At 35.6% G+C, this 27243-nt stretch overlaps 1 protein-coding gene across 10 annotated transcripts in view; it reads right to left on the bottom strand.

Moving 5' to 3' along the window:
• Positions 1–27243, bottom strand: part of KMT2C (lysine methyltransferase 2C) — a 252561-nt gene that overhangs the window by 43971 nt on the left and 181347 nt on the right. For 7 of the 10 annotated variants that reach the window (XM_045564894.1, XM_045564886.1, XM_045564890.1 and 4 more), the window contains exons 24-35: positions 25006–25134; positions 22820–22939; positions 19346–19476; positions 15746–15926; positions 10958–11062; positions 10566–10613; positions 9491–9619; positions 9275–9307; positions 9053–9172; positions 3331–3463; positions 2862–3076; positions 895–968 (exon numbers count right to left, since the gene is read on the bottom strand). In XM_045564894.1, coding sequence (XP_045420850.1) covers positions 895–968; positions 2862–3076; positions 3331–3463; positions 9053–9172; positions 9275–9307; positions 9491–9619; positions 10566–10613; positions 10958–11062; positions 15746–15926; positions 19346–19476; positions 22820–22939; positions 25006–25134 — 1418 coding nt within the window. The remainder of the gene's footprint in view (positions 1–894; positions 969–2861; positions 3077–3330; positions 3464–9052; positions 9173–9274; positions 9308–9490; positions 9620–10565; positions 10614–10957; positions 11063–15745; positions 15927–19345; positions 19477–22819; positions 22940–25005; positions 25135–27243) is intronic. The other 3 variants (XM_045564891.1, XM_045564896.1, XM_045564895.1) reach the window with 1 other exon arrangement.

The following is a 27243-nucleotide window of genomic DNA, read 5'->3' as shown; positions in this document are numbered from 1 at the left end:
AATATGCTTTAAAATAAAAGCAAGACTTTGGTTCCACTTGACAATGTTGATTTGGCTCTTTGGGAGAAAATAATTCACCATCTGAACTGTGAATCAGAAAATTCTCTAATAGTTCCTGGCAAGGATCTTTCAAAAGTTCCATAAACACGTGTAGATGTGTGTTTTTTTTTCAAGATGCACGAAGACTCTTTATTAAACCTAACTAAAAAAGAGCTTATTGTCGAAGAAAGTGAGGCACACTAATTCAGGCTCCAAACTCAGTACAGTTGTCCCTTAGTATATCCATGGGTGATTGGTTCCAAGACTTTCCTCAGATACCAAAATCTGCAGTATTTTTTGGGATGCTCAAGTCCCTTACATAAAATGGCACAGCATTTGCCTATAACCTACTCACACCCTTCTATATGCTAATGAATCATCCTTCTACATGAAATATCTAATACAATGTAAATGCTAGGTTAACAGTCATCTTCTCTTGTTTTGGGAACAATGATGAAAAAAGTCTGTACTTTTTCAGTATAGAGACACCTTTTCCCCCCCAATATTTCTGATCTGCAGTTGGCTGAATATAAGGACACAGAACTCATGGATACAGAGGGCCAACTGTATTCTTTGCTGAAGAGATAAAACAATTTTAAAGTGAAATGAATTAAATACATCCCCAAAATAACTGATTTTCAATCTTTGACATCCTGATCTGTTAACTAGCTTATAAAAATGTCACACTCTATGTTAAGACATAATGAGGAAATCACTGTAAAAATAAAGTTTCTTGTTGTTAGAAATATTAACAAGCATTTTCTGCAATGGAAAATTTTTATTAACCTAAGAAAATAAAAATAAGGTTCAAGAATTGTGTCTGAAGATTTAATTCATAAGAGTTTTTAAAAGTACCACATATGGTGCTCTTTCCTGAGAGCTTGCTTTTCTCCACAACTTAGCAATCTGCTTCACTCTAGTAGTCCAATCTGCAACAAAAGAACAGGGTATACTTTTACAGAGCCATGTTAATGATGTGTTGTAATAAAATATGTTGATCAACTGCTGATAGTTCATCTTATTCAGGCCACATTTTTCATGACGTAGTGGTATTATATTAATGAAATTCTTTACACAGTACAAAGTTCCTGGTACACAGTAGGCCAAACAAATATTTACTAAATGAAATGTTACCTTACCAATAATTTGGCTGGTAGAATTGGGAAGTTAAAACAAATTATTTCAATCATGTTAAGTCACTACCAAAACCAAAGTAAAAGTTGTAAAATATCTGCACTAAATAGAAGTATATCAATTTGACCTAAAGGAAGTAATCATAGGCCGGGCACGGTGGCTCACGCCTGTAATCCTAGCACTCTGGGAGGCCAAGGCAGGAGGATCGCTCAAAGTCAGGAGGAGTTCAAGACCAGCCTGAGCAAGAGTGACCGAGACCCCGTCTCTACTAAAAATAGAAAAAAATTATCTGGACAACTAAAAATATACATATACAAAAAATTAGCCGGGCATGGTGGCACATGCCTGTAGTCCCAGCTACTCAGGAGGCTGAGGCAGGAGGATCACTTGAGCTCAGCAGTTTGAGGTTGCTGTGAGATAGGTCGACGCCACGGCACTCTACCCGGGACAACAGAGTGAGACTCTGTCTCAAAAAAAAAAAAAAAAAAAAAAGAGGAAGTAATCATAGTTTTAAGCATCTTATTAGCATTTGTGTATAAACAACACATTGAAAAGTAATGATTTCAAACCATTTTTATGAAATTCAGTGTTGCAACGGTATACAAAAGGAAGTCTGGGTGAGATCAACAGCTAATGATAAATATAGAAATGATTTATTCTGTATTAAAAAAACTAATAAAATGAAAATCAGTTGACAGACCAACAGCCTTAACATAGTGTTTCATGAGGTTCTTCAATCAGAAAGTAAAATTATTAAAGAAAATTACTTAGGGTGGGAAGAAAAACTATAGCTCTGCTGTAAGGACATTTTATGTGGACAACGCCACTGTATGTATGGTTAAAAAAAGTAGTTGAAGAATGGGATGTTGCTTTCACAAGCTTCCCTGCACTAAACCACTGATTCCTACTGTTAGCATTTGATTTATTTCTATACATGAGTAAAGGACCACAGGGGGACCAAAACAAAAAAAGACACATAAAAAGTAGGGGTCATCCACACAAAAAGTCACACCTCCCGCTATTTAGAAGAGCTTATCTGTTGACAACTGGGAAACTACTGCAAAACAGAATCTCATTAACTTTCAATACTGGTTTGTCTAACAACATGAACTCAAAATAACAAAACAGCATCACTTGCAAATATTCAATAACTGACATTTCATTAATCCTAGTGTTTCAGTCACTGATTAAGCAGAATTTTCAAAATCAGTACTATTCTATTATCTGCTTTTTTCACACAGGCAGTGGTAAGTAATAGCTGGCCAGGCAAAGTGGGGAAGGAAGAAGGGAAGATAATACTGAGTTTCAATACAGACATCTAGAATTGACTCTGATTTAGCCTAATATTTTTGATTAAATGATGGTTTCTGTTCTAGGAATTTTTTTTTATAATTATGTAACACTGACTTCTGCATATTTATAAGCACTGCTAGGCACTGGAAAAATGACTATTCCATTAATTTAAACTAACTTTTGGGAAATATGTGAATAGGTACAGGGCTTAGGACTAAAAAAACGCACGATGTTTCTAGGTATCTGGGGAATCTTCACACTATAGATCGTGATGCCAGATGAAAATTAGTGAAGATACAAGGGCTATTTCAGTGGAAAAAAAAAAAAAAAAAAAAAGTTATTACACCTGAGAAGACACTGGTAAAATAGACAGCAATAATGCATCCATGACTTACCAGGGAATTCTTCCTTTAAGTTGGGGAAATTAATATTTGTATAGAGAACTGGTGCTACAGTTGCCATTTCACCCAGAGCCTCCTCTTTTTCCCACTTAAGTGTGCTTCTCTGGGCGTTCGACATCGTATCATTTTCTCCTTCCACAGTGGGAGCTGATGATGTCCAAGAGTTGTTAGGATCACTTGCCATTGGATTAAATGCTGGATTTTTATCCCTGGCAAAAAATAAACATTTTTACCTCACAAACATAAAATAACTTTCTAATACCATGCTCAAATACAACTTTCATCAAAACCTATTACAAAGTAGCTAAAAGTAACATGTTTATTTCCAGCAAAAACCACAATAAATGCAACATACAATAATAATATTGGGCAAAATAATGAAAACATACTAATTAATTTATACACAGATCAAACAGAAATTAGTGCAATTTTAGTTTCCATACAAAATAGGGCTTTAAGATACCTGGCATCAGGATAAGGGGATTGTGCTATTGCTGAGAAAGTTCCTAGTCCACTTCCAGGAGGCAAAGAATTATGTGGGAGGTGAGGACTGGGTCCAATAAGGCCATTCATGAGTGGCATCCGTGAAAAAACATCTTAAGAGAAGAAAACAATAATTCAGGTTGCATAATATTCATAAAAATCAAGCATGTGAAGTACAGTTGACCCTTGAACAGCACAAATTTGAGCTGTGCAGGTCCACTTATAGGTGGATTTTTTCCAAGCAAACAGATGGAGAATACAGTATTCACGGGATGAAAACCCCCTACATACAGAGGGCATACCTTTTGTGCATGTAGGTCCTGCAGGGCCGACTGCAGAACATGAGTATGCTTGGATTTTGGTACACGTGGGGATCCTGGAATCAATGCCCCATGTACACCAAGACACAATTTTACTTCTACATAAAAACTTTTAATGATATTTAAAAGTAGGACTTTTTTCAATATTATACTGTATAATACTGCTTAAAGAATAACTTTTGGCTATAAAATTTTGAAATATGGTCTCTATAACTGTTTACTTCATTATGGTGTACTAGAAATAGCATGTGTTTTTGAGTCCGACAGCCCTGGGTTGAATCTTAATTCTGCTACTTGTTAGAAGCAGAAGAGAATCAATTTCTATTTCTGTAAAATGTAAGTATTCTGGTATTTGGGTTGAGATAATGTATGCACAGCCTTTAGCATACTGTCTGGTATGTAGTAACTATTCAATACATATTAACTCTATAAAAAGAATGAATCACAGCAAATGCTAGTAAGTTTTATCAAATATTCTTTTTCGTAATTGAAAATTAGCAAACAGATGCTCCTTATATTTTACTCCTGCTCCTCATTAATACAAAAAACCATCTATGATTTTTTTCTAGTATTTTTGTTTTTTTAGAGATAGGGTCTTACTGTGTTGCCCAGGCTAGAGTGCAGTGGTATGATCATAAGTCACTGTAACCTCAAATTCCTGTGCTCAAGTGATCCTCCCACCTCAGCCTCCCAAGTATCTGGGACTACAGGCCTGCCACGCCTGGCTCATTTTTTTCTGTTTTTGGTAGAGACGAGGTCTCTAACTCCTGGCCTCAATGAATCCTCCCTCCAAAGCCTCCTTTAGTGTTGTGATTACAGACATGAGCCACCACACCCAAATCCATCTATGATTCTTAAATTGGCACTTTCTCCAAAATAATTTTGAACAGTAAGCAGTATTTCATCCACCATTATCAATTAGGTGATTATCGTTAAAAAATATATACTGTTTTTGGCCTAATTTTCATTACTTGCAGTTCAACCCACAAATGCATTTTAACTCGCATTCTAGCCCATTCACAAGCTTCAAATACCGTATCATTTTCTTTGTAAACAGGCTTTAGGCAAACCGTAAGATCATCTTGTGTTTCCCTACAACTCTCCCTCAAGTATGTAACTCCAATCCTTATTGTGATTGTGTATTTGTCTAAACTATTTGGAAATAAGCCAACTGTATTCAATGGAGCAGTTTTCCAGCAAAGAAAAACTTTATGTACCTTCAAAAAGGGCTCCCAACTAAACTTGATGATTGGTGGAGACATACTCTAATACAAGGCCTCTGTCAACTATTGTAACACTTAGAGCAGTACTATTACAGGAGATCCACATCACCAACTAATTACATAAATGGCAATATAATCATAAAATTAGCTAATACTTGGGTATCAATAGAGAACTCCTAACCTGATTACTTCGCCATACTATTAGATTAAAAAAAAAAACAAAAGCAACATCTCACACATGTAATGTTTTACAATGCATAATGTCCTTTTACCTAAACCAGATCAGCCAAATGTTACAACACTGAAGTGTACATAGCTCCAGTGCATATGTGAAGTTACTGAAGATGACCACCAACAAGTTGTCAAGATTCTGTCTCAAGGACTTGCTAGAACTACGTGACTTCCACGATAGGGCTTATCCTACACCAAGTGCCAGAGCTGGGCCCACCCACTGGACCAGGTTTTCACAATGGCAAAAGTCTACAGCACTTAAGTTTTTTTTTTTTGAGACAGAGTCTTGCTTTGTTGTCCGGGCTAGAGTGAGTGCCGTCGCGTCAGCCTAGCTCACAGCAACCTCAAACTCCTGGGCTTAAGCGATCCTACTGCCTCAGCCTCCCGAGTAGCTGGGACTACAGGCATGTGCCACCATGCCCGGCTAATTTTTGCTATATATATTTTAGTTGGCCAGATAATTCCTTTCTATTTTTTTAGTAGAGACGGGGTCTCGCTCTTGCTCAGGCTGGTCTCAAACTCCTGACCTTGAGCAATCCACCCACCTCGGCCTCCCAGAGTGCTAGGATTACAGGCGTGAGCCACCGCGCCCGGCCTTCAGCACTTAAGTTTGCTCCAAGGATTAAAGGACAAGATTTCTGCTTTTATTCAAAATAGAATGCTACATATATTTTCAACTTGAGTGAAAAGTAGGTTCCATTAAGGAATCTGAAATTTTAATTAAAAATATCAAATGTTTTTCATATAATTAGGATAAGGAAGAGCTTCTTTATTGGTAATGAGAATGTGATCCACACCCTAGCCATCTATTCACATCAGTACCATCCACTACAATCACAACGTGACCATACTGAAACTTTTCCTAATGGTATTATTAATAGCTATTATTTCCTAAGCACTCTACTAAATGTGAAGAATGTTCTAAAAGCTTTACATGTATTAACTCTTTGCATCGTCATAAGAACCTGATGAAACAGGTTATGTGTAGCTCCATTTAAGCAGAGACAACCCAGACATGTTAAATAACCTGTTCAAGGACACATAAATAAATGCCAAGAATTTTTCCTTCATTATTATTTTAATTAAGAGGTGGTCTTTATTATTCCTTCAAGTCTAACCTGGTTATATCAGTTTATAAAAGTTGAAGGAAAAGTTAATTAACTTTTACCTAAATGGATTTCAACTTACTATATCTCAATCTTCTTGAAATTTCCCTTCTCCATTTTCTGAGCTTTATCACTGTTCAACGTATCACACTGCCTACCCTTCCTCGTCACTTCTACTGAAGTTACTCCACTGGATCATCAACAACCTTCCCACAGTTCAACAACGTCTTTCAAATACTTATCCTACTTCACTTTACAACCTTTACATCACTTTCAAGAACATACACCTCTCAATGTCTCAATCTCTCAGTACTTTCTTCACTTTCACCAATCTCTGAAAAAGCAGAAAGAAAAGGAACACATAATTGCACACCTAATATAAATCAGATGAGTTAAGTATTAACTTCATTACTTTTAATGAAAAAGAAGAATCCCTTAAGATTCTGTACTCCACTGGCAGTATACTCTTATCCTTCCCACGACATCAATTAGCACCACTACACAGATAATGCCTACATTTTCATCCATAGTCTTGACTAACTGCAATTGTCTATACGTCAGAACAATGGATATGCCCCATTTTTGCCAAACTAAAAGTGTTCTAAACCTTCTACAACACACACGCAGTCTTCCTTTGTTCCATGTTTCATGATTATCCTCTAGACCAACCTAGCTTACAGTTTATCTCCCCTTTTTCTTCACACTTTACAACCATTCAGTAGCACAAACCTCCCTATTCCAACTTCACTGTCTCTCATAGCTATTCCTTCCTTTCAATTAGCATTGCAAGGACCTTTACATGGAACCTACGTTTTAACTTAGTCCCAGCCACAATAAACTCATTAGCACAACTCTTCTTGTCCCAAATTCACTTCCAATGTTGACACTAGACCTACCTTACCAAAACATAACTGACAAGGTCCTTCCACTGGTGTGAGGTTTTCAATGCCTCTTAGAGGCCTGGAGAAAAAAAGGCCAGCTGCCTCTGCCTATTTCCCACAGCAGTCTGCAATCCAGCACCTATTTCCCACAGCAGTCTGCAATCCAGCACCTATTTCCCACAGCAGTCTGCAATCCAGCACCTGTTTCCCACAGCAGTCTGCAATCCAGCACCTGTTTCCCACAGCAGTCTGCAATCCAGCACCTATTTCCCACAGTAGTCTGCAATCCAGCACTGGTGTCCATTTATTTCTAGTCTTGCCTCCTTAAACACTGCCCACTTATTCCTCCTCTTTTGCTCTGGACAATGTTAAGGTTGCCATTCTTGAATACCTGTGTGTCACCCTATATGTAACTTGATCATGCTTTATCCTTAAATTAGAATTATTATTCTTTCATCGGGCACTATGGCTCATGCCTGTAATCCTAGCCTGGGAGGCTGAGGTGGGAGTACTGCTTCAGGCCAGGAGTTCAAGAACTATAATTCTTTCAAACATAAACACTGAAATCTTATTGATTCACTCTACTGTAATATAAATTAGTTGTACATGTGAAAGTCTACAGTACCCTTAGGATTATAAGCTCCTGGGGATGGGCAGCCTTACTTACCTTGTATTACACATTAGCACCTAACCAAAAAATACAAATCACCTACTCAAAACCTTTTTAAAAATCCGTACTTTCTAGAATACATACTTTTAGTTATAGAAAACATGAAGACAGATCATTTTTTTACATGTAGAGAAGAAAAATATTGAAAACCTTAGTCATTAAAAAGCATACAGAAGAAGAAAAAAGAAAAAAAAAAGCATATGGGAACAATTAAGGGAAGAAGCATTTATGATGAATGTTCTACCGAGATGTAAATTACACGTTGAATCTAGCAAAAATCAAGGTAAATTTATGCTTAGAGGCTAAATGAGTAGGAACTCAGATATTTCAATTATGTGAATTATGGAATTTTTCATGTATATACAAAATTGGTAAAGATTAACAAATTATTTGCACATTTCTGCACTTACTCAAAAAATATACACCGTCATAGAACTCATCTGCACCACTCAATCTCCTATTTACTCCAATGGATCTGAATCCCAGGCTATCAGAGTTCAAGTCTCCAGAAACAGGGAGAAATTGAAGTCTTAAACCTATTTTATGTGGCAGCTAGTTAGGTAGAAGAAAACTGATCAAACAAATTAGGAAAATTTTTACAATATTTCATATGAATTTCATAGTATCTACAGGGGCAGAAAGGTCACTGATTTACTCTGAAAATATGTACTGAACACATACTTTGTGGCAGGGTATATGATGACCAAGACACACATGACCCCAACCTTTACAGAGCTCAAATTCTCAAGGGAAGACCTAAATTACCATGACAGGTATTTGTATTTGTGCCACATGCTACAAATGACAAGCACGGGGGTAGTGGCGAGATAGTCACTGGCTAACCTCTGAGAAAATAAAAGTGAAACTGAAACCAGATCAACGAACACAAGGCAGTCAGGTGAGGGTGGGGTGTGGTTCCCCAAGCAGAGAAGTCTCTGTGTGGGAAATGACTGGAACAGAAGTGAGCTGGGACTGGGAAGGCACTGTCATGTCCTCATCCCACCAATGAACGAGCAAAAGAATTCTGGTCATAAGGTAGATCAAAGATTTACAGAGATTTCAAGGAGGTAAGACATATGACTAAAGTTACTGTTTTTCTATCACCACAAAAGAGGGTTTTCTCCTATTAGTTTGGGTAGATAAGCTACTCAGGAACAGGGCAAAGCTCATCTGAGTGTGTGAACACACATACACATATCCACACACATACACATATATCCACACACATGTGGTTATCATGTAGAACCATAGTTCTAAAAGTCGTAACATACCCTGATTGTGTAATGGCAACAGTTGTGTTTGGTGGCTGGGCTGTGGTAACGGAGCTGGCTGAGTGGTTGCAGGACTAAGTACAGCTGTAAATAAATCTTCAACATCCTTTCCTCCAAGCTCTATGAGATAAAACAGTAACAATAGTAAGATCAAAAGACTATTACACATTCACAATATGGGGAATGTCATTTTCATAAACTAAAAAATCGTAACACAAATACCTGGAATTTTATATAACTTTCCAAGAATTGCTCCTAGGATAAAATAAGATATAAAAAACATTAACTATGAATTCAATATACTGATACATAATAGCATTTAATTGACACAGAAATTATCAGAATAGAAGTTAAATTATAAATAAGCATGCAGAAATCTTTGAAAATCATATTTACTCATGTCTTTTAGAAAGCCTAGATGTAGGGCAAATATTTTACCATCTGTGACCATTTTGTCTAGTTCAGGACTGAGGATTCCATCTAGTTGCTCTTCACTTAATGGTCGTAAACTCTGATTGACACTTGGTTGAGACAAAGAGGAAGGATCATCAGCAACAGGACCAATATCTAAAAGAGCAAGGTGAAAGAACTGAAGAGTGAATTCAGAATATTCATGCAAAATGTATAGCAACATTTACCTGCATTAAAACACAACAATATGATTTAAACAGAGACATGAAGTCTGTAATTGTGAATTAATCAGAACTCCTATCAATTTGGGTAGTCAAGTGAAAATTAGACACAATAGATTTGTAACCTCAGGTACAACTTAAAGTTATATTTTAATAAGGATAAATAGATATCTTGAGGAACAAAAGAACATATCTGATGTTTAAACTTGCCAACTTCTGCAAAAATAAGCCTCATTATTAAGATGGGAATTTATGAGAAGTCAATATACAAATAATTGCTTTAACTTGGAAAACAGCGGTATCGAATGTACAGTTCAATTACAATACATAGTATGTGAAACGGGGGATGAGTTTCATTTAAATTTAAAAGCTCTAAAATCCTCAATGCTTAAAAAACTTTATCCTTTGTAATTTCAATTATAAGTTATATATTTAAAGTATTTCGCAGTCACATTCTGAATATATAGATGTTTATAACATTATAACACACTATCTCATACACTGGTATTTTAAGCAAGAGACACAAGTAAAGGTGATCTCTCATCTACTTTTTTAATGCTTTCTCATTATTACTATTAAACTAAAAATTTAGTCTCCTCTTATTTGATCTTACATTAGAAACTAACTCTGTAACATTTGGGTAATATTATAATTACATATTGACAAAAATAAAGCCATTCATTAAAAAGCTACTGAAAAAGTTATCCAAAGTACAGCTATACTATGCTTCAGCCACACGCAAAAAGGGGGAAAGCAAAGTATGGATTAGTGACAAATTAGCACTACTAACAAATATGCATGCACCTACAGGTTGTTTCAGCTGAAATCACTATAAAAAAGACTACTTCTAGTCAGCAGTCATCCATTGCTCAGGTTCTTACCAAATGGAAAAGGTGAGCTCTCAACCTGGAAAGTGCATAAATCAAGACCTACAAGACCCAAACCAAATAAAATGGATGATTACCACAGGAAAGGGAAGTGAGGGAAAATGCAAACAAAAGTAGAAACAAGATACAGCAAGACTTGAAGGCAACATGCCTTAAATTTGATACAATCAGAAAGACAATAGAAATTAACTTGCTATATCCCCTCCTAAAGCAGGAAAGCTGAGGTAGATCGAATAAAATGTTCACTTCTTTGACAAAGCCAAAAACAAAAGAAACCAAAAAAACTTCAGTTACTCAGAAACAGACAATACTAAACTTGTTCTACACACATACACCTCTCACTCAGATCACAGAACAAAAATTGGGTAAACAGTATTCATATATACCTGAATGATCAACTGATTTTGCTAGGTCATCCGAAATTATTCCAAGAATGTCATCATCTGTGTTTAAAACTTCAGAAATATCAGCTAATGGGTCATCAGCAGTACCTAAATATAGTAAGAATATTGAATGATAAAAACCTAAGATTATTGCTTCCACAATAGGGAGTTTTTATAGCAAGGGCACGCTAATATTTTGAATAACAAAAGTTTATTAAAAATCTAGACTACTGGTTTTGTGACTAATAAATGGAGACAAAATAAAATTTAAAATAAAGACCTGTAGGCAATAAAAGTGAAACAGAACGAATGCTGTAAGAACCAAAGCAAAAAAAAATCCACTAAGAAAGTGGCATCTATAAAAACGACATCTAGAAAATAAAACACGGTAGGAAAAGTTAGTAAAATACGAAAGACAAACCCATTAACTCTTTGGAAATCCCTTGTATAGCATAAGCCAGGCACCATCCTAGTTACTACTTACAGCTTTGCTCTTCATACTGATCACTCACTCATTTAAAAAAATAAAATTCAGTGCCCACAGAACTGAGTCTATGACTTATGTATCAGACATTGTTCCACTAACTCTAACACTAAACAGTGCAAAAACAAACGGCATGCCCTGACAGAGCCCACTTTCCCAGAGGGAACCAGACAGTAAATGACATCACTGTGATATGAACAAGTAAGGAAAAAGGACTAAAAACAAGCTATAGGGATGCTGTATTAGATGAAGTGGTCAAGGAAGGCCTTTAGAAAGATGTGCGCGTGTACAACTCTAAATGAAACGAGGGAGTGACAGACACAAAGGGTGGGGGTGGAGAGACTGGCAGGACTAGAAGCCTGGACCCTTCAGAAGGGTACTCAGTCTGAGTGAGAGGCGATGCCAATTTGTACTACAATGCCAATTTGTACTACCGTGACAGGGAAAGTTGAGATAAAAGTGGCTGGCTTTGGGATGTATTTTGAAGGTAGAGACAAACTTGTGAATGGGTAAGATGCAGAGTGTGAGAGAATGAAAAGTCAAGGAGGATCCTAAGGGTTTTTGACTGGCTTAATGAAGTAAGAAAACATTAAACTAATTTAGGCTAGCTTTCATAATATTAGTCATTGCATTAAAGAACATTTGAAAGTTTTAATCCATCTTAACTGCAGTTGTACTTAAAACTGGGGGCAAGGGTAGAGGCATAAATGTACTACTCCAGATCAAATACCCCTGTGAAACAGTCGCGGTTCCATTATACACTTCTCAAACAGAATTCAAACATAGGAACGTCATAATAAGTTTCATGTGCCCAAATATTCAGAAAGTTTTTAGAGAAATAAAATTGTTTCAATAATGCATTTGCTTAGACAATACTGTGTTGGAAAGAAAAATTCTGGATAATTCCTTCAGGGGTCATAAAATAGTTTTCTGCTTGTTTTAAAGTAATAGGATTCTACTATACAAATTATAACTAACTTTCTTAAAAGGCTGTTCAAAAAGTTTGGCCCTGCCTAAAGTAAAGGAGTTTTATCTCTTAACAAATTATTAAAATTACATAAAGGGCTATACTGAATGAAAGCCTTTACTATTTCATTTTCCATTATAAAGACAGAAGAGTGGTTCAACTGCAGAGAGCACTGCATTTAATTTAGGTTTTGAAATAGGAGTATTTTTCTAGTTCTCTAAGTTTATGCCTTATTGTAAAACCATTCTCTCTTCAGCAGCTTTGAGGAAAATACAAATAAATAAAAATAACTTATATCAATGTCTTTCCTGTCACAGTATGTCCTCTGTCCAATTTCAGTCCTTTTCCTTATAAAACTCAAGTGCAAATAACTTCTATAAGTCCTTAAATAGCTAGTGATGATATTTATAAGGTATACATTACAGTAAAACATCCTGTGAAAGACCCACGGGTCTTTCATTATACATTATTTTAACTATGTATTGACATGGATAAAAGCAGGTAAGTACTTAAAGCAACAGAATTAAACTAAAAGTTTTTAAAAATCTGGTAAGATCAAATAAACAAGAAGCATGACCTATCAACAGTGAGGTAGACTGGACATGCATGTGTACAAGAAGGGTAAGATTGCTTCTAATTATTTCAAGAAGTCAAAATCAAAAATAAAAGTCTTCATTTTATTCCAGGATAATGAAGAGTTAATGAAGCTGTAACTACTCAATATAAAATAAAGTCATTTTTCAGTGAAGGATTGCATTAAAACTGTTTTTTCAAAATGAGTTTATAAACTAAGCTGAGTAACACATGTAATCAATGGCAAAAGGAAGCTTGTCAGAAGAACATTAATTTAGAATTGATAGTACCAAAAACCTGCAAGTGAGGAAAAACACTGATTATAACTTACATAGCCAACTAAACTTCTGGAGCTTTGTTTATGTTAATAATACTTCATAAACAGATCAAGCTCTCATACCTTTCCCTGTATTATTAAATATGAAATGTCCAATTTTTTTTTTTTTGAGACAGAGTCTCACTCTGTTGCCTGGGCTAGAGTGAGTGCCGTGGCGTCAGCCTAGCTCACAGCAACCTGAAATTCCTGGGCTTAAGCGATCCTACTGCCTCAGCCTCCCGAGCAGCTGGGACTACAGGCATGCGCCACAATGCCCGGCTAATTTTTTCTATATATTTTTTTAGTCGGCCAGATAATTTTTATTTCTATTTTTAGTAAAGACGGGGTCTCGCTCAGGCTGGTCTCGAACTCCTGACCTTGAGAGATCCACCCGCCTTGGCCTCCCAGAGGGCCAGGATTACAGGCGTGAGCCACCGCGCCTGGCCCAATTTCTAATCAAAAGGTTTATTTATCTCAAACAAGAAGCAGTACAATTAATCAAAGTATGCACCTAAACTATCGACGCGGTTTTGCCATCTTAACAGTAGCTTGCTCATGCCAGTAGCAAAGAAGCCTGGAGAGCCAGTGGCAATGAAATCACAAAAGGTGTTTTCTACAGCTTGTGGAGAATTGAATATTTTTTCTTGCGAGAAGTGGTCCAAAACCTGGAAGAAGGGGTAGTCAGTTGGCGCAAGGTCTGGTGAATATGATGGATGACAGAGAGTTTCCAAGTCCAGCTTCTGCAATTTAAGCAGCGTTGTTTTTTGCAACATTCAGTCTTGCAAGAAGATTGGCCTGTCTCTATTGACCAATCTAGGCTGCTTAATCACCAGCATCCTCGTCATTTCATCCAATTGGTTGTAGGAGACATCCGCTATAATTGATTGATCATGTTTGTTTGTTTTTTTAAGTAGAGTCAGGGTCTCACTCTTGCTCAGGCTGGTCTCAAACTCCTGAGCTCAAAGCTCGGCCTCCAGTGCTACGATTAGAGGCATGAGACACGTCGCCCAGCCTCGACAGACCAGGCTTCATGAAGCTGTCTGTAGTGGATAATACCAGTGCTGGACCAGACACCATTACCTTTTTTTGAAGAATATTTGCTTTTGGACTGTGCTTCAACACTTCATCTTTATCCAACCAATGTGCTGAATGCTTGAGATTATCAAAAATAATCCATTTTTCATCACAGGTAACAATATGGTGTACAAATGGTTCGCCTTTATGTAGTGACAGCAAAGAAAGGCAAGCTTCAAGACAATTTCTCTTCTGATGCTCATTTAAATCACGGGGTATCCGCTACCCACCTATCCAGCTTCTTTACTTTGCTAATTTGTTTCAAATGGTCCAATATTGTTGGAATAGTAACATCAAACCTTGTTGCTAATTCACAAGTAAGTTGAGATGGATTTGCTTCCACTACAGCTTTCAGCTCATCATTATCCACGTTGGTCTCAGGTTGCCCAAGTGGCTCATTTTCAATATTAAAATCACCACAATGGAACCTCCCAAACCATCGACGTACTGTGCACTCATTAGCCATATCCTTCCTAAACACATTGTTAGTATTCTGAGTTGTCTGCGCTGCATTGGTTCCACGACGGAATTCATATGAAAAAAATAACACAAATTTTTGACTTACCCATTACTTCACAAAAACTGTTCTTAAAAAAAAAAAAAAAATGAAAGATAATCACAAGCCAAAATTGAGTTTGAAAGAATGAAGATGTACCTTTGCAAAAAAAAAAAGAAGTGTCAAAGTGAAATGTCAGAGATATCAACTGTCTAACTTAGTACTTAAGGAAGAAATCAGATAATTCCATACTTAATAATCTAGTAATTCCCACATGCACTGCATCTAGGACAATGATAGTCAACCAGGTGCGAGTTTGCCAGCCAAAAAATATTTGGCAATATCTGGAGACATTTTTAACCATCATAACATCATGAAGCCAGAGATGTTGTTAAACACCCTGCAATGCACCAGACAGCCTCCCTCCCCCCGCCAACAAAGAATTAATTATCTGGTCCAAACTGACAGTAGTGAAAAACCACAATCTAGGGCAATAATATATTTCACTGTAATAACAGTCTGCCAGCAAGTTCTCAACTTTAGCACTCTTTATGGTTATCCTCTATTTTGAATTTCTTGGGGCTCCGTAGTTAATAAAAAATCTATCTTGTCTAAGTTGAAGATTATTTTATTTATAATTCATAACTATGGCCAAATTATACCCCTTTAATACTGCCCTGAGCAAAGTGTAAACCAAACATTTTCCTTCACAACTCTTCATTTTACAGTAGTTACACAGGTAAATTATTTTGCCAAATTTTATGGGTTAAAATGCTCTAAAAATGCATATGAGGCCAAATGAAAGCATTTCAAAGGTTTAACTGAAAGGAAGATGAATGTCACATGATATGAACAAACTATCTGTGAATTATTCCACATACCTTGAATTCCAGGTTTTGCTGGAGCTGAAGATGAACTAAGTAGAGGATCTAATGAAGGATCCAAGAAACCTGTGCTCCTATTTGTTTTATATGAAAGCTGAGCTGTATCTTCTGATAGATTATCTAAATTCAGCTTGTTTTGTCTACTTGAATCTAGAAGATCTTTTCCAAAGAAAGCTTCCTAGATAAAGATAAGCAAATATAAAAAGGGTTTGTTATTCTAAAGATAGATCATTCTGTCATAATTTTTGACAAGGAAGCAGAATTAAAAAAAGGTTAACATTTAACACTATAGAAACTAAATACAGAAATACAGAAACAATATACAAAGAGCCTATCAATTCTTTCACATAGAATTCTCTTATTTTAAAAATAAGACTGTTTAGCAGTTTTAGTAGAGACAAAATTACGCAAATAAAAATGCACAATTATGTCAAATGTGTTTCTAGCAACAGCAGTATAATAATTCAATTCCAGGAGATTAAGCTATAATTAAATTTAAAAGCTGGTAGATATACAATACTATTGACACCTTAATTCATATTACAAGCAAAACTAAAGCTTCATGAATAATATTAATATTTATAGATTATTTGCAGAGGATAGTACAAGATTTTGATCTATAGCTTTAATATTTACATAACTTCAGGTGGATCTTGTAATCCATACTGATTCATGTAACAACACTGAAGACTAAGACTATCAATCTGAAAGAGGGTTTTTATTGTCACTTTAACCACACTGTGTGCTCAACATTTATGGCTATTAAAAGCTTTTGGCTTTTTATTTATTTACTCATATTAACATTTTTCTAATCTAATATACTTTCTCTACTCTAGAGCTTAGTGTTTCAAGCTGGATTCCTTGCAACTCCAGGATCTCCCCATAACTTCAAGAATACACAGAAGACAAAAGGGAAGTACACAGGACCCCTTTCGCCTGATTCAACCCAACACCTCTGCTTTAGTCTATTTTCTATAATGTAGTCTGTCTGGAAAAAGGATCCTGTGTAAGGGACAATTTTGCAGTAGCCATAAACATTTAACACACTCTTGCCAAACATACAAACACAAAAGAGTTAGCATTTTTTATAATACCAAAAAGTGAAAACAGCCTTAATGTCCATCAATATGCACATGACTAAGTAAATTATAGACACTCATACTATAAAGTACAGCAATTTTTAAAAAGTGTGTACAGCTATGTTATCAAAGGAAAGCTATACATTACTAAAAGAAAACAAGCTGACTGATACATCCAGCAAATCATAACATACAAATTGAGACTATTATAAATATGCAAATATAAATTATGAAAAAAGTTCTAAAAGAATAAATAGCAAAATATTAACAATGCTAACTTGTGAAAAGAGATTGAGGGTATATGAACTCTGGTGGAGGTGATGACATATCTGATTTGAAATATTCATATTTTAAGTGAATTGTTTCTCTATGAAAAAGAAATTTGAAAATCCACAAAGTTAAGGGCACTGGAAAGAAGATGGTTCATTTCTTATACCAGCAACGCTTTTCTCATTAGGAAAAATCTTGTATACCAGAAAGCATCTTAGAAGTTTAGAGATCATTTATTTAATGCCTTCAGTATAAATTTAAGAGATCTGAGATTGCCATCAGCAAGAATTTTTTTAATGACTCATGATGACTTTAAGGGTGTTTATCAAAAACTGTAACATTCTTATTAATTTAGTGGGTTTTTCATTCCATGTAGTTAACATAACAGAGTGGCTCCACATGGTTTCTAACTTGATACTGTCAGCAACTCCAAGAACCAATCAGAGACTGTGGATCTATTATAGGGGTTTCTGAAGTCACATGGTATCACTACCTATTAGCAGACTGCATAAATATTTCTAATGGTTAGATCACACAACTCATAGTTTATCTTGACACTGTTATGATCAAAAAAAAAACTGGAAAGTGTGTTAATGAATTCCCACTGGGTTTTTGTCACTTTGTGTTCCCCCAATCAACAGAAAAAAATATATAACTATCACAAGGTGTCCAAGAAACAGGCCCATTACAAAGATTTCCCTCACATTAAACTTAAAAAAAAAAAAAAAAGTGAATGTTACTAATGTACAACAGAGGAAACAATCTAGTTCAGTGGATTAAGATCACAGCAGAAATTGGAAAATCAGATCTAATACTTTTAAAAGCTCTGCTGCCAAAGTATTAAATGGTCAGTCTTCATACATTCAGAAACACCTAAAGAAAGCTTCCTAAATAGAGATTATACTTTACAGAAGGAGCAATAGGAGGAGAGGCAGGTCATCATTTCAACATCCCCAGAAAGGACTACTGGGAAGGGAGGGTAAGGGATAGGAGATAATTGAACAATAAAAAAGATGCAAATAAACATAATCCAAATTTATAAATGGGTTTATTTCCTGACCAATAAAATTACTGTTTTAAAAGTAACATCCATATTCTTACTTAGTCTCTGAACATTTCTGTGATGCACCACAATTTTATAGATGAGAAAACTGGGGCACACAGACATTAAATAGTTAGAACAAGCTCACACAGCTAACTGGTAGTAGAGTGGTATTTAAACCCGGGACTCTGACTTTCAGGGCTTAACTCTTTAACACAAACACTGCCATTAAGATTTTGTAGTCTAATTACTAAAAAAGAAAATTGAGCAAGCTGTATGTTAACTGAAAGGAAATGTATTTTCAAACCAATTATACTAGTAATAGCTAACTGGAAAAGTAAAGTAAAACATACAACTCAAGCAATGAAGAGGTATCTACGGAGACCATATTTCTCTGGGAGGGATAGAATAGCCATACACACTGAAATTAGGATAGCCACTCAACAATAGCGTGTTCCAGTTCAATTTTTACACATGAAGAAACAGAGGCCAAGAAGGATGAATAACGTGCTTATTTAGGAAGTCTACAGTTAGGTAGTGGTAAACCCAGAGGTTTAATCTTAGTCTCTTTTCTAATATAGGACTGTTTCTTATACATCACACGGCACTGAACTCTTCTATGACTTAATGTTTACAAGATGAACTAGAAAGAATCCTTTTTTTGTAGTCTACACCTACCAAACATAATTTCTTCATACTGGGTGATATTTTTCTGATGTGTACTTTGGAAAACAAAAAGAATATTTTTTAAATCTTTAGCTTACCAGGCCTCTAAACGCAGTAAATAATTATTAAAGCTATAACTTTGGCTGCTAAAAACCTATCTTTATTCAATGACTATAATTACTGTAACCTGTATTGGCAAAGGGAAATTTCAACAGGACTTGGGAGTGGGGCACACACAGATGTGAATGGTTTGGAAAACCAAGTTTTTCCTGCCCCAAAGTGTCACTGTATGTCTTATAGAATACTCAGGTATGAAGAACTGGTATTAAAAAGGAAATTCATGCAAAATGTTAAAGCACAAAAAAAGGTAAATGTTAAATTTTATAGGTCCCTGGAAGGCAAAAATGGCATTACTGATGACTAAATGAAAACAAAACAAGTAAAACATTAACAAAAACAGCAAACCTATTTTTAAAACCTCAATGCATTACATTTCCTCAATTAACAAACTACATAAAATAATGTAAAGCAAAATATTACTTGTAAATAGGCAGGGAAAGTTTCTTCAAGCTTATTTTTCCTTTTTCGGTATCTCTTCTTTATTTTTTCGGTGCTTTCAGTAACACAAACAGACTCATCAACTAGAGTATCTTGTAACTGCTCACTCCAGCCTGAAACAATAGTCATGTTTATAAATATGTGGCATTTAAAATTTCTAGACAAATCCACCCAAAGTAATTGAATATCTCATCAACATACAGTTTGATAAAAACAAATAAGTGTTTTCACAAAAAGATATCAAAGTAAGTTTATTAGCAAGATTTTGTTTGTTTTTGTGAGAACAAGGTCTCACAAAAAGAGAACAAGGTCTTGCTGTCACCCAGGCTGGAATGCAAGGGTGCCATCATTGTTCTGGCCTTAAGCGATCCTCCCGCCTCAACCTCCCCAAGTATTCAATTACAGGAATGAGCCACAACAACCAACTCAATAATTTTTAAGTATCATAAAAATTTTTTATCATGTCTATTTAGTATTGGTATGTTTCCTATTGTCTCTTTTCTTAATAATCAGTATTTTCTTGCAAAGCAGAAGCTTACTTAAATACAACATTTTGGCTGGGCGCGGTGGCTCCTGCTTGTAGTGCAAGCACTTTGGAGGCCAAGGCAAGAGGACTGCTTGAGGTCAGGAGTTCGAGACCAGCCAGGGCAACAAAGTGAAACCTTGTCTCTACAAAAAAAAATTTAAAAATTAGCCAGGCATGGTGGCACCCGCCTGTGGTCCTAGTTACAAGGGAGGCTGAGGCGGAAATCGTTTGAGCCCAGGAGTTCACGGTTATAGTGAGCTATGACTATGCCACTGCACTCTAGCCTGGGCAACAGACTGTGACCCTGTCTCTAAAAAAATAAATAAATAAATACAACATTTTGTTAAAGATTCAAAAAATACACAAAGCTCGTGAGTATGAGGAAATGGCTACTCACAGGCTACACTAAGGGAAATTTAATGGGTATGATCATTTTGTGGAGTGTATTGGGAATATCCAACAAAAACCTTTAAAGAAAGCATGTCCCTCAATCTGGCAATTCCAAGTTCAGCAATTTATTACAAATTAGGTATTTGCAGTATATACACATTGTGAAAACATGACTATGAATATATTCATAAATATGTAATGAACACTCATTCTCAAAATCAGAGAAATACAAATAAAACAAAATTTTGGACTATGAAATTAGCAAAGAAACAAGTACATAACTTAAGGCAGCAATCAAATGATAATCTCAGACACTTCTTCATGGTAGGACAAGTGGCACAACCCTTGTGAAAATCAATATGGGGACTTCTGTTGCCAGACTACATAGTTAAATTGACTCTTCCAAACGTAACTAAAACTAGTGGACAAACACTTCTTAAAACAATCTTTCTTAAGTATACCAGTAATATAGCCAGAAACTAAGCACTTAAGAACAAGGAATAAAGTAAAGGAGGAACTACAGAAGCAAAGTACAAAAGCTCTCTGAAATTGAGGAAATCTGACAATTCCAAACTCCAGTTTGTCAGAGCCTTATGAGGAATAGGGAATAGAAGACAGAGCTTAAAGCCTCTCTCCAAGAGGAAGAGATTACCCAGAGGTGCCTTGCATACAGGTGGGCCCCTGAGGGAGTCCATGCTCAGGGTCTGTTTAGCAAGAAATGCATCCTCACCCAAATCAACGCTCACCTCCAACTCCAGACCACCAACAGCAAAAAAGGAAAAAAGCAAACAAACAAAAAACCCCCAAAAACCAAAAACAAAATCCACCAAAACTGCCTGTCATATCATAAAATTTAGTGCTGGGTAGAAAAACAAAAAATAAAATTCTTCCCTGAGAATTCACAGCCTCAATATAAGTCCTAATGTGTAAGAAACTTGAATTTATATAACATAGATGTACCAAAAAACTTAAGCTAAGAATGTATCTTAGTTATCCTGGGGGGTAATAGCCCCCCATGCTCCTGGAAATAACAAACCCAAATCTTCTGAGAGAACCCACTTTCTATTCAATCCTCAAAAAATTCAAACAGAGAATATTCCAAAAAATATGAGTTCACAGTAAAAATAAATAAATAATAATTATGTGGGTCTGTCAAACAATAAAAACAATGACATGAGGCAGTAGTAGACTGAACCAGCAGATACAAAGAGTTGAATGAGACATGCAAAAGCTTCAGATATTTTTTATTCAAAATCAACTGGTTAATTGAAGAAATAGAAGATGACTGAAAGTAGGAGTAACCTTTAAAAAGAAACTACAAATTGTTAAAACAAAAAGACATTTTAGAAAAGGGAAAAATTACATATGAAATTAAAAACTCAGATGAGTTTTGATTAGACAGATGAAGGAACAAAATACTAAACTAAAAAGCTAAATCTAAAGAAATTATGTGGAAGACAGAATAAAGAGATGAAAAACATGAAAAATAGTTTTGTTGAACATATCAAATTTCTTAATTAGGGGTGATTAAGCCAATATTAAGTCATATTAGAAGCTTCTTAAGAACCATTATAGAGCTTCCTTTCTTTTCTTGAGGCAGAGTCTCACTCTGTGCCCCTGGGTAGAGTGCAATGGCGTCATCCTAGCTCACTGCAACCCAGCTAATTTTTCTATTTTTAGTAGAGACAGGGTCTCACTCTTGCCCAGGCTGGTCTCAAACTCCTGAGCTCAAGCAATCCTCCTGCCTCAGCCTCCCCAGAGTGCTAGGATCACAGGCATGAGCCACTGCGCCTGGCCAGAGAGCTTCCTTTTTAAAATGTGCAGTGATTTCTGATTTTTCTTAATTCACCTGAAGTCAAAATCCTATTGTCTAGTAATACAAGGACTCTACTCAGAACACATGCTGAAAACATCTCCATTCTCTTCAGATTCTATATTAAGCATTTCAAAATATGTAATCATACAGATCACGACCATACCAATTACAAAGTCTTTACCAGAACCACCTCTCAAATTGAGAAATGGTAATAGTACATTCTTAACTGATAGAAAGCTATAGCTTAAGCAATCACTTAGCTTTTTGGAAGCTCTAAGTTAGGGTGACAGAATTATCAATGGAAGATGTATTTCTAAAACACTATACAATTTTGTTAAAAATTATTGGGGTGCCCTGTCCCTTTCAACAAAGCATTCTAAAAGTTTCAAATTATATGTCAAGTTGCTATGGTAGGCAAAGGATGGCTTTTGAGATGACTAGAAAAGTACCTTAACGTAACTAAGTGATTCAGTTCCTAAACATTTATATTTAATATAGGAAAAACAGACATATTAAAAAAAATCACAAAGGAATAGAGCCTATTGGATTTAAGCCATTTCCTTATCAAACCTGATTGCTATATTACAGGCATGAACTTTATAGGCATTCAAATCCTTTCATCAGTAAGAAGCAATAAGGTTGTAACTGTAGCATTATTTAGGATAGTTCCTTCCAATAGAGATATTAAGACCAAGAAACTAGTTAAACAAAATCAGTACTATACCATCATCTCTGCCAGGTAATTGCTCAGAAATAGAGCCTGAGGAATCTTTCCTGATCACAGATCTTTTTGTTTTCCCTTGACCAGTTCGACTTCTTTGCCGCACCATAAATCCACCAATACCTATTGAAAAAAGAAATTGGATAAACTGATAAATAACTAATTTCTCCCTATATTTCCACAGGATAAAATTATTCTGTCTTAAATAGTGAGGTATTTTCCAAAATTAAATCTGGGCTAATCTAAAACCATCTTATTTTTATGCAAAATACAAGAGGTTAGAAGTAAAAAATAAAAGTCAAAGCCACTGTTATCACTAATCAAACAAGAATTAAAATTTGCTAGTAGAAAGTATGCATGCATTTCCTCTAGACATTATCAGAGTAAATATCAAACAGTAAATTATACTGGTTTATCTATTTAACATGTATCAGTAATTCATACATCAAATTACAGTCAAGTGCCGCATAACAACGTTTCAGTCAGCAAAGGACTGAATATGACAGTGGTACCGTGAGATTATAATGGAGCTAAAAAAAAAATACCTATCACTTACTGATGTCGTAGCAGTCGTAACACTGTAGTGCAATTACCTTTATATATATATGTATATATATATAAATTTAGTGTGCCATATAACCAAGGGTGTAGTGAGCTACACCATCTAGGTTTGTCTAAGTATACTCTATGTTTACACGACGATTTTCTCAGAACATATCCCCGTCATTAAGTGATGGATGACTGTATTTGTACATTAACTGGATGATAATTTGTACATTAGCTAGAAGATAGAAGATACGAACTAACCTAGATGACACAAACATACTTTGACTGATACGACTTCAGGGAGATTGTGCCTGCTTATTCCATGTCATCAAGGCACGTAGAAATGAGATAAACAGAGCTCTGTAGTTAAGAGCATGGAACCTGGAGTCAGACTATTTAATTCTACTTACTAACTAAATTTGGGCAAATTATTTAATTTCCCAGTGCCTCAGTTCTTTCACTGGTAAAATGGGGATAACAAAAAGCACATCCTCATACATACAGTATAAGGATAAACCAATTAATATAAATTGAGTGCTTAGAAAAATGCCTGGCATTCAGTGAACACTATGGCTACCAACATACTTTGTGATCTAACGGGCCCCTCAATTAAAGGGATGGCTTCCACATCAGGCAGAGTAAACAAAACATTAACTATATGATCCTAGAAGGAATTTGCAGTAAATAAAAAAAAAGTGTACTTATAAGTCTCATAATTACAGAGAAGTGAAATCATTTTCATAAAATTATTTAGTGGAACTAATCATAGGTCCTTATTATACATGTGGCCCATCTAGAAGGTAGGTTACCCAGCAGGAAAGTCTTACAGAATTCAAATGCAATGAGAAGGTTCCTCCTTACATATCAAAAGGGATGTACATCACTCTTACAAATAAAATATAAACAATCAGAAGAATAATGATTGTACTGATTTAATTTAATGCCTCATTGATTGGTAAACAGACATTAATAATCTGCCTAAAGAAAGTCTACAAATTCTGTATTGTGACAATTTTAATAATTTTTTCCAATAAGTTAAATAAAATTTGACAAGAAAGACATCTTTTCTCTATACTCCTGAGGCAGATTCGAAACAAGAGGATTTAATCAGTCATGGTATTAACAAGACTATAAATTCTAGGAGGCGTAAGAACTCTGTCTTATTTGCCTTCACACTGCACACCTACTGGTATTCTGGTATAAGCACTGAAATAAGTTTTTAAAAACATAAAAATATTAGAAAGTGAATGCTGAAAATTTAAAAAATTATAGAAGTACACATCCAAAGAAAATATATAAATGGCCTTAAAAGTCCAAGTATAAACAACAACCAACCTAGTAGAGCATTTAATAAAATCATTAAATTTAGGATTAAGGCATTAAATGAAGATTTATTGTGAGGTATTTATATACAACAACCTAAAAAACTTGTCAGCTAAAAAGCATATTCAAAATAAAAATGAAAATTAAAAAAAATAAAAAGCATATTCAAATAGTACAGTTCTTTAACTTACACACACTAAGTTTTAGATACTGATGCTATATTCAATCCTGATCAATTATAACTGAGGCCCTCAATATTATATTTTTCATAAATGAACTAAGTTTTGATTATATTAAAATGTATACCACAGGCACTATACCTGGTCTGTACGGTTTCCTTTTTCTCTTTTTGACACCATCTGTTCCTTCCACTCCCTTAGTTTCATCATCCACAGCTTCCCGCTCAGGACTAGATTCTGATTTTCCATCACAATCCATAAGTTCTCCTTCTGAAAAAAGTATATGAGCACATAAAATTGGGAAAACCTATCAAATACATAATCCCTATGTAATGGGAAATATACAGCAAAGTGGTCGCTAACCCATTCTAATCATGCATTCCATCTGGCAGGAAAGTTCAGAAAGAGACAGAAGCAGCCCCAAATGGTTGTAGAAATTATGCTTAATGCAGTGCTCTCAGGAAATTAAATAGTCAGGGAAAAGGAAACAGAGCTCAGAAAGACAATTATTAATCACTTTTCACTGAACAAACCATTCACCTGCTTTTAATTATGTCTTTCAGTCCAGGACCCCAAGGCTATCTCTTTAGTCTAGAACTCTCATCTGAGGGTAAACCGCAGCTATTATTGGATATTACTTACTCACTAAAAACTGTATATCCAAAATAAAATTATTTTTCTTTTTGGAGACAGGGTCTTGCTCTGTCACCCAGGCTAAAATGCTGTGGCATCATCATAGCTCCCTGCAACCGCAAACTCCTGGGCTCAAGCGATCCTCCTGCCTCAGACTCCCAAGTAGCTGGGACTACAGGCTTGTGCCACCACACCTGGCTAATTTTTTTTTATTTTCTTTTATTCTTTTTTGTAAAGATGGGGTCTTGCTCTTGCCCAGGCTGGTCTCGAACACCTCACCTCAAGCAATCCTCTCGTCTCAGCCTCTCAAAGTGCTAGGATTAAAGCCGTGAGCCCCCATGCCCAGCCTCAAAATGAACTTTATCCCTTTGCCTGTGTTACCTATCACCATTAAAAGGCACAGAAAAGACAGAAGCCTGGAAGACAGCCTTGACCATTCCTAATCTCTTTTCTCCCACAATCAAGAGTCCTTAATCTCTAAAAAGCATTTTATTTCTATTACCATCTTAGCCCAATCTCACAGACGGTTTACAATAAATGCTCCTACCTAGTCCCCTGCCTCAAAGCTTACTCTTCTACAATCAGCTCTTTAAAATACAGCATAAATGATCTTCCTATAAATATGTATCAACTTTCTGCTTAAAATCCTTACATGTTTTCTCAGTGCCCTCTAAATAAAGTTCAAATTGTAAAATTGTAAAGCCCATTATAATAATATTCCCTTGTAAACTCTCCAGCTTTATCTCACTCTAACCACAGGAAACTGTATTCTGTCCCTTGAATGTATCAAGCTCTTTCTTCTACTATCTCCCCAAACTCCGCCTTCTGCATAACTCATTTTTCAAGATTTATTCTAACCATCACTGCATTAAAGAATTCCTGGTATTTAGACAAGGTTACATTCCACAGTTACATGCTTGTATACATTAACATTCTGCTTCATTTTAATTGGTTCTTTAAAATCTGTGTCCCTGCTAGACTATACTCTCCATGACAATAGGTACTAAGACCCTCCTATTAACAGTTGCATTCTTAGCAGGGTACCTAATAGGTACTCAACAAATGCTTTACTAAATGAAGTAAATGAAATTAAGTAATGCATATAAAAGTTCAGGTCTCAGAGAATGCTATTTTCACATTATGGTGATCAAACTTTTACAAGTTGCTTTACACTCTGCTATAGAAAAAAGTTTACTGGTACATTTTAAAATTAAGTTAACTCTTTCATTCAATATTCTAAGTATTATAGATAATATTTCTTTAATATCATGAACATGGTATTTGTTTTTAGTTTTTATACTATAATTAGGTCTATATTTGAGGCAAATTTCACGACAATCTGGTAACTGCTCTATATATCTATGAGTACACCATGAAAAGAAACGTTTATTCACTGAAATGCAGCAAGCACCAAAGATGACAAAATACCAAATGTTTACCTTCAAACAAAGCCATCTAAAAGTTAATGAGAGGGAACTCTGGGTTGAGATGGTAGACTAAATTCATGTATTAATTTCACTCTCCTGAAAACCTACTAAAAACACAATGAAGCAATTTTATTTTTTTGAGATAGAGTCTCACTTTGTTGCCTGGGCTAGAGTATGATGGCGTCATCACAGCTCACGCTGCAACCTCAAACTCCTGGGCTCACGCAATCCTCCTGCCTCAGCCTCCTGAGAAGCTGGGAGTACAGGCGTGCACCAATATGCCCAGCTAATTTTTCTGTTTTGTGTTGAGAGGGGCTCT

This window comes from Lemur catta, chromosome 11 (assembly GCF_020740605.2).
Source record: "Lemur catta isolate mLemCat1 chromosome 11, mLemCat1.pri, whole genome shotgun sequence".
In the NCBI taxonomy this organism is placed as follows: domain Eukaryota; kingdom Metazoa; phylum Chordata; class Mammalia; order Primates; family Lemuridae; genus Lemur; species Lemur catta.
This window is presented reverse-complemented; position numbering and strand designations above follow the sequence as displayed.